Here is a 7,739-nt window from a genome sequence, read left to right as displayed (position 1 = left end):
GAGGTGGGGATTCGGCTGCCCCGGTACCAGGATCTGCTTCTGAGGGGGAAGGTCTAGACAGAACATCAACATTAGTGTGGAGGCGGCCAGGTCGGTACTGTATTGTGTAATCGATATTGGCCATCTGCGCTACCCACCTCTGCTCCACTGCCCCCAGTTTTGCCTTCTGCAGGTGGACCAGGGGGTTGTTATCGGTCACTACGGTCACTTTATTGCCCCAGAGGTAGTCCTTAAATTTCTCGGCCAGCGCCCATTTCATGGCCAGGAGCTCTATCCTGAAGGAACTGTAATTTGAGGTATTGCGCTCAGCCGGGTGTAAGCTTCGGCTGGCATACGCTATTACTCGCTCTGCCCCATCCTGTTGTTGGGCTAGAACTGCCCCCAACCCAGAATTACTGGCGTCCGTGTACACAATGAAGGGTATGGTGAAGTCGGCGTATGCTAAAATGGGCGCCTGCAAGAGCTCTTGCTTCAGGATGTTGAATGCATCTGTGCACTCTGAGGTCCAGGTGATTTCTGGAGACTTCCGGCCACGAGTACGTGACGTACCAACTAGTAAGGCATTCAAGGGCTTGGCGATCTTAGAAAAATTCTTGATAAAGCGCCTGTAATAGCCTACAAATCCTAAGAATGAGCGTACCTGCCTCACCGTAGTTGGTGGCTGCCAATCCTGTACGGCAGTCACCTTTTCCGGATCGGGAGCCACCCCCTTGCCGCTGACACAGTGCCCAAGGAACTTGACCTCCTTCTGGAGCAGCTGACACTTTTCTGGTCGTAGCTTCAGCCCGTACTGCCCCAACGCCTTGAACACCCCCTCCAGGTGGTCCAGGTGTGTGGTGAAATCTGGGGACAGAACAATTACATCATCAAGGTACACTAGCGTGGAGTCTGCCAACTGCCCTGCCAGACACCGCTGCATGAGGCGCTGGAAGGTGGCCGGGGCGTTGCACAGCCCGAAGGGCATTCGATCCCACTCATACAGTCCGAATGGTGTGGTGAAGGCCGTCTTCTCTCTATCACCATCTTCCACCTGAACCTGCCAGTATCCACTGGCCAGGTCCAGAGTGGAGTACCAGTTTGCTTGAGTCAGACTAGTGAGGGAGTCCTCAATCCTAGGGAGTGGGAAAGCATCTTTTCGGGTTACAGCATTCAACTTTCTGTAGTCTACACAGAATCTCCAGGAACCATTCTTTTTCTGTACAAGCACGATCGGGGCTGCCCAGGGGCTGCTGCTCTCCCGTATAATCCCACCATCCAACATACCTTTTAGCAGGGTACGGATCTCTTGGTACAGAGTTGGAGGCACGGGCCGATACCTCTCCCGGATCGGTGCAGCATCCCCGGTTGGGATCTGATGTTTGATGATGCTGGTACAACCGTAGTCCTCTTCGTGTGATGAGAAGATGTGTTGCCATTTAGTGAGAAGTTGCTGCAGCTGTTGTTGTTGCCCAGGGTCTAGCCCATCCCCCTGTAAGGACTCACACTTGAGATGGTTAGGCAAACCAGGTACACTTTCAGCATCACTTCCCACCCCCTGGGTCACCTCCACAACCCCAACCTCGACCACCCCGGGACTCACCACCATGCAGCTTATGTCCCGGCCGTGCTTCACTTGTTGTGGGGTGATGGTGGTCACTTGAGCCAGGCCTTGGTGCCGATGAACTGTTACAGGGTAGGGTTTTGCATTTCGCACCCGCACAGGGACACGCCCACGCTGTACCTTGGCGAGAGCCCGGGCAACTTCGAGTTGGGGAGAGCCTTTGTGGGGCTCGATGAGTACGCAGTCCTCCAGCCCATAAGCCCGGGCTGGCAGCCTTGCCCAGACCAGTGCTTCGCTACTGCCGGGTATGGTGATGGCGTAGCGGCATGCTGCGCGTGCAGTGTCCACCTGTTCTGGGCGAGATGTTGCTGCATGTACCCGGCGGCAGTCGGCAACCACTGGCTCCCACTCTCGATCCACTGAGGTTTTCTTTGCACCTGGTACAGCTGCTCCAATTCCCTGCAACACATCTTTCCAACAATCGGTGAGAACATTCATTCCTAATAACGCCCTGTGGCTGCCCAGGCATTTATCCTTAACCACTACCACCCCCTTGGCCGGCACACAAACCCCCCTTATGTTCAAGTCCACAACCACGTACCCCACACATGGTATTTCCAACCCATTTGCCCCTCGTAGTGTCAACCAAGGAGCTTCAGCGCCCTGCATTTCTTGGTGATCGAACAGTTCTTCACACAGACTCTCTGCGAACAGGGTAACCTGGGAGCCCGTGTCGACAAGGCATCGGACAGGCTTTTCATTTACCTTGATATCGACTACGGGACATTGACCTACTAATGCATGGCGATTGCGTGGAGGGGGATGTTGTAGGCTAGTCCCGGCCACTTGCCCCACAGTGGCCGGGGAAGCTAAAAACCCTCTTGAGAAGCCCGACGGGAGGGGCAGTTCCGGCTCATGTGTCCCGCTTTCCCACATCGACTGCAGATTGGCTGACCTTGTTCATCCCACTGGAACCTAGAGTTTGGTGGGCGCGGTGCTGACTGTCTCCCCCTCCAGGATCCATCGGAATAGGACCTCTCCCGTGGTGGTTGAAGGCCTCTGGATGGTGGGCCGCGCAGTTCGTCCAGGAGGGTCTTTGAGAGATGACTCATTTGCTCCTTTACATCCTTCATGATCTCCTCCCGCAGCTCCTTCTTCCAGTCGGCCATCGGGGTCGAGTCACGTGGGGTTGCACTGGCAGCGAAGCAGTCGGTCGCATGGGCATCGGGCTCAACCTGGTCCATCTCGAGCGCAAGCGCCTCCTTCTGGATATCCTCGAATTTCAGGGTAGCATTGCCCCGCAACTGTAGTTTGAGCGTCTGTTTGAGTTGTCCGTCCCGCAGTCCCAGTATAAACTGGTCTCGCAGCAGCTTGTCGTCGTCCGCTGGCAATCCGGAGTCCTCACGTCTTTTCAGTCTGTTAAACAGCTCCCGGACCTGCAGCGAGAAGGAACGGAGTGGTTGTTTCGGCCCTTGCTTACAGTTAAAAAATTGTGCCCTTAAAGCTGCCACAGATGTGCGGTCTCCATACAATTCCTTTAGCAGCTCAAAGATTTTGCCAACAGTGTTGCGAGAGGCTTCCGGGGTAGCCAGTACCTCTCTCTTAGCTTCCCCCTCCAACGACCCGAGCACAAACTGTACCTGCTGTTGGTCGCTCAGCCCCTGTAGACCGGCAAGGTACTTGGTCTGGGACACCCACTCTTGGAGCTGTAACTCTGAACCTGGGCCTCCAAATCTTGGTGCCCACGGTGCTCCCATGAAGACTGGCATCACTGAAGGCCGTGGTGCGGCCCCTGCTGGGTCGGTCATATTGATGGGGTGTCTGCTCAACTCAAGGTCGCTATCCTGCCGACTACGCCACTTGTCACCAGGCAAGTATGCCTACTTGAAACTTTACCCCTAGCAACCTTGAGGAGTTGAGACACACCACCAATAAGACACAGGACCACAGAATGAAGTCAAAAAGGTTATGTTTTATTAACTAAAATAGGAATTGTGCTGGGGGGTGAGAGTCCGGGGGGAGAGGGGCGTCCAAGGCAGCCAGAGAGAGGGGGGAAGGAAGAAGGATCGGGTCGCTCCAGTCCTGTCCGAGTGCGGAATCTCCAGCTCCGCAGCCAAGCCTGAGGGGAATAGTCAGAAGCACACTCGTGGCACACGATGAGTTAATGAAGTTCAGCAATCCAAGCAGAGTGAATGAGGCACAGCACACATTAAGTCAGACAAGGCGGTGAGCTGGACGGAAGGGGCAGGAGGGGACGACACTGGGTTTCAGGTCAAAGGGGGGTCTACGAGATCCTTGGCTTTGGGGGAAAGGGGTGGAGCAGCGATAGAGTTGTTTAGTTTGGGCCTACAGCCGTGCAGTCTCGCCAACGGGCCTGAGAGAAACGGGGGTCACACAGAACACTACACGGCAATCAGGTGAAACACTCGAATTAACTACACTCACACGTGATGACAGGCCCACGTCGGGAGCGAGAGGGAGAGAGCCTCGGCAGCAGGGTCTTCGGCACAACGGGCCCGGGCTATTGCTGTTCCTATGGGGGGGGGGGGCACTAAAGAGCAGAGGAAAGGGGGCGGTTAGCAAGTAGCTAGAGCAGGGCCAAGAGAGGAATAACGAGACACAGTTTCAGCAGTACTGGGGCCCTGGGTTAGCAGCCTTGGTAAAAGCAGTGGCGGGGGGTTGCAGCGGTGTGGTATGCAGGGGCAGGTCAGAAAGGCAAGCACAACACAGTTCTAGCAGGGCACAGAGCTAGCAGCATGCAGACAAGCAGGGCACAGGGGGGGGGGGGGTAGTAGCGCATGCGGTGAGATAGCAGGGGAGGCGAGCACAGCACAATTGCAACAGTTCGGCGGCTAAAGGGTTAAGGCCAAGCGTACGGGCAGGGAGCAGGGGTTAAGAGCAGCAGAGGTGGGTACAGCACAATGCAGCAGACAGTTCAGGCAGCTAAAGGGTTAAGGCCAAGCGTACGGGCAGGGAGCAGGGGTTAAGAGCAGCAGAGGTGGGTACAGCACAATGCAGCAGACAGTTCAGGCAGCTAAAGGGTTAAGGCCAAGCGTACGGGCAGGGAGCAGAAGGTAGCTTTAGCTGCTAGCGAAGCGTGAAGCAGAGGTATGGCAGCGGCTAGGGGTATAGCAAGCAAGCACGATTCCACTTATCTCGCCCAAAGGGCAGCTGGGGGCTCCGTCCACGGGTTTCGGTCTGCGAGGGGGGGGGGTCCTTCCACAGCGGTTCAGTCGTTCCCAACTCCGCCAGTCATCCACGGTTTCCTCTCTCTCGGCTTCGTCCTGTCGGTCGGGTCGCTGCTCCGGTCCTGCGTGTTGGAAGCTCAGACACAAACACTTTTTAAAGGCACTCCCATCTACCGCTACCCAATCGGTGGTTAATTGTTTGAGTGTCTTACTGATTAATCACTAGATTGGCCCGCCAGCCTTCATGAAATGGGCTGCTGTTTACCGGCACGGAGGCCGCCATCTTAGGTGTTGTTTCGAAACTGTTCCCCCCGGAAACAGTGTCGGTGGATGCAGTTCCGCCTGGTGACATAATCACAAAACAGACAAAGAAATAATCTATTGAATATTTATTCAAGGAATAACTTCTGAAGTATTAAGGTAGAGTGTAAGAGCAGAAGGAGTGGTTGTGTGGGATTAGCCCGCTGGTCAGACAGTCCATTAGTCCGACAGCCCATAAGTCCGACAATAAGCCATAGAGGAGCATAACAAGGATCCCATTGGCCCGACATCCTATTAATCAGACAGAGGCACGGGCCGCTCAGGCTATTGGGTGGAACTTTTTTTCTGACAAAAAATATGCATGCTGATGGTTAGGGTTATGTTAGGAGTTTTGGTGTGTGCATAGTTTTAACTTTTCAGTTCACTTAAAAGTGAATATTTACAAAATTATGATGCTAAAACAACTGTATACTGACAGGGCATACCTTTACTGACGATTATAGGGTTAGGAATTGTTTTGGTTTGGGCATAACGTGTGTGGTTGGACTAATGGGATGTTGGACCAATGGGTCTCTTTTAAAGACCGATACATACTCAGCAGTCAATTTTTAGACAAATGGGTTACTGGACTAATGGGCTGTCAGACCAATGACATGGAGCTGATTGTGTTGGCAGGGGGAGAATTATCCACACTAGACATAGTAGTAGTAGTGCTAGATACTAAAATGATCCCAAACGAAATTAAGGAGTAGACGCAGTAGTGACCGTAGTAGCAGCACAATTTCAGTTCAGACAAATAGGTTTAGAAATAATAATCATAATAGTCAAACTAATAGTCTATTTATTGGCAGTGTTAATAATATGCTGGCAGTAATGTGAAATAGTCATTTTGAGTAGTAGAGTAGTAGGTAGGAAGAGGAAGGGGAGGGGGAGTAGTAGTAGCAATATATACATAATAGCAGTTGTAGTCACAGGAGTCGTAGTGCTATCAAGTGGTGGAAGTGGTTAAAAAATACTGTAAGGCATTGAAAGCTTTTAAGGAAATACCAGTGTATTTCCTTACAGTGTGCCGTGAATACACAATATCACATGAATATCTCAACCTTGCCAGCCCTTCTCGCCCTTATTTCCCCAAAGTCGCTCATCACAGACACTAGTGGTGCACATTTTCACCTGATCCAGCAGTTTCTCCTGAATAAACCCTGGCCACCTGCCTCCCATTTACATTTCATGAGGCTAGCCAGAAAGAAAGAAAGAATAGAAAAAAAGAACGAACGAACGAAAGAAAAAATGAGAAAGAGAATGAGAAAGAGAATAAAAGACAGAGGAGGTAAAAACCTCGTGCTCGTTTACACAAAGGAGAGCAATAGTGGTGCTGTGTAGTATTTGTGATCCGGTGTGTGGAGACTGGTGTAGTGTGGAAGCCCCTACAGGTGCTGCAGGACGTGGTGTCAGCAGAGCAGGGGCTGCTCCAGCGCATGGCTAATGAGCTGTGGGGACGACGGAGGCAGAAGCTAGCAGGAGAACAGGGCAGGGAGAGGAAGGGTGGGGATGGGGATGGGGGTGGGAGGATGGTGTGGAGAAGTGAAGGGAGGGTTGCGGGAGCTGAGGAGGGGGAGTAAGGGTGGGTATCGGAGGAATCGAAGGAGGGCTTGCTGAAAGGCAGGGAGACTGGGGGTGGGGGGGGCATTGTGGGATTGACTGGAGCGCATGCAGGAGCAGAGAAGTGAGAGTAAAGGAGAGGAGGGCGAGTAAATGGGGCGATTGTGGAATGGCGTGAAGGCAGGCTTACTGGGACGGGGTGGTGGATTGTTGAGAACAGTGTAGGAGGGTGCCCAGGGGCAGAGTCGGGTAAGTCACGGGGTTGTAAACATGCATAGATACTATGGGGAGAGGGCACAGTATGGGAGGATTGTGTGGTGGAGGAGTAAAAGAGGGAGGAGGAAATGAGAGCAAGGAATTGTTGAAAGGCAAGAAGGAGTTTAGTAGTGTTTGAAACAGAAGAGAATGACACCATGAGTGCCCTTGGGTGCTTCACGTCAACTTCTTCACTACACTCAGAGCAGAGCAGGCAGAGCAAGTGGAGGGGAGCGGTAGGAAGAAAAAGAGCAAAGGATTCTGGGGAGGCGTGAAAAGAGGGGTTGTTGTGGTGGGGAAAGTGCAAGAGTGAGAGAGAGAGAGAGAGAGGGTGGTAGGAAAAGAAGCAAGTGACACCATGGGACTTCTTGACTGTCTCTTATCAACTGAAACAAGGCAAAGCTACGGAGGAGGAGGAGGGAAAGAGGTAGAGTTAGAGGGAGGTAGTGCAGACGATGGCGAGAGTAGCGAAAATAAAGAGAGATAGAGAAAGGATAGAGGGATATAAAGCTAGCCTAGAAATCTAGACACCCCTAGAGGCCGCAAATTTGGCGCGGCCAGGCTAATATAAAACCTGAAAGAGAATACTATAAGGCGAGGGGGAGAAACAGCCAAAGAGAAAGTATGGGAGAGAGAGAGAGAGAGAGATAGAGAGAGAAAGATAGACATGATGACTGTGTGATAGTGGGTAGCAGATGACATGACATGCACACTACAGTCCAAAAGAAGACTAGGACCTGAAATGGGTATGTTGTCCTGGGCCCAGGGGGACAGGGGGCCCAAAATTAGGTCACCATCACATAGGGTGCCCTTTCAGATGCCTTTGTCTTCGCCTCTGGAAAATCTGTCAGCAGCTCTGCAGTACTGTATCGCACTTCGCTGTGCTGTTATGT

At 52.6% G+C, this 7,739-nt stretch overlaps 1 protein-coding gene across 2 annotated transcripts; it reads right to left on the bottom strand.

Annotated features, from left to right (window-relative positions):
- Positions 1 to 1,683: 1,683 nt before the first annotated feature.
- LOC134468350 (uncharacterized) lies at positions 1,684 to 5,046 on the bottom strand. 2 transcript variants are annotated; one of them, XM_063222285.1, is made up of 2 exons: positions 3,181 to 5,046; positions 1,684 to 2,976 (listed from the first exon to the last, which is right to left on the bottom strand). In XM_063222285.1, the coding sequence occupies exons 1-2, from the start codon at positions 3,346 to 3,348 to the stop codon at positions 2,410 to 2,412; spliced, it is 735 nt and encodes a 244-aa protein (XP_063078355.1). In that variant the 5' UTR covers positions 3,349 to 5,046; the 3' UTR covers positions 1,684 to 2,409. The 2 variants fall into 2 exon arrangements, with proteins under 2 accessions (XP_063078355.1, XP_063078354.1); XM_063222284.1 differs by having other exon boundaries at positions 1,684 to 3,659; positions 3,986 to 5,046.
- Positions 5,047 to 7,739: the final 2,693 nt, after the last annotated feature.

The sequence above is a fragment of the Engraulis encrasicolus genome, chromosome 18 (genome assembly GCF_034702125.1).
Source record: "Engraulis encrasicolus isolate BLACKSEA-1 chromosome 18, IST_EnEncr_1.0, whole genome shotgun sequence".
Taxonomy (NCBI): Eukaryota; Metazoa; Chordata; class Actinopteri; order Clupeiformes; family Engraulidae; genus Engraulis; species Engraulis encrasicolus.
This window is presented reverse-complemented; position numbering and strand designations above follow the sequence as displayed.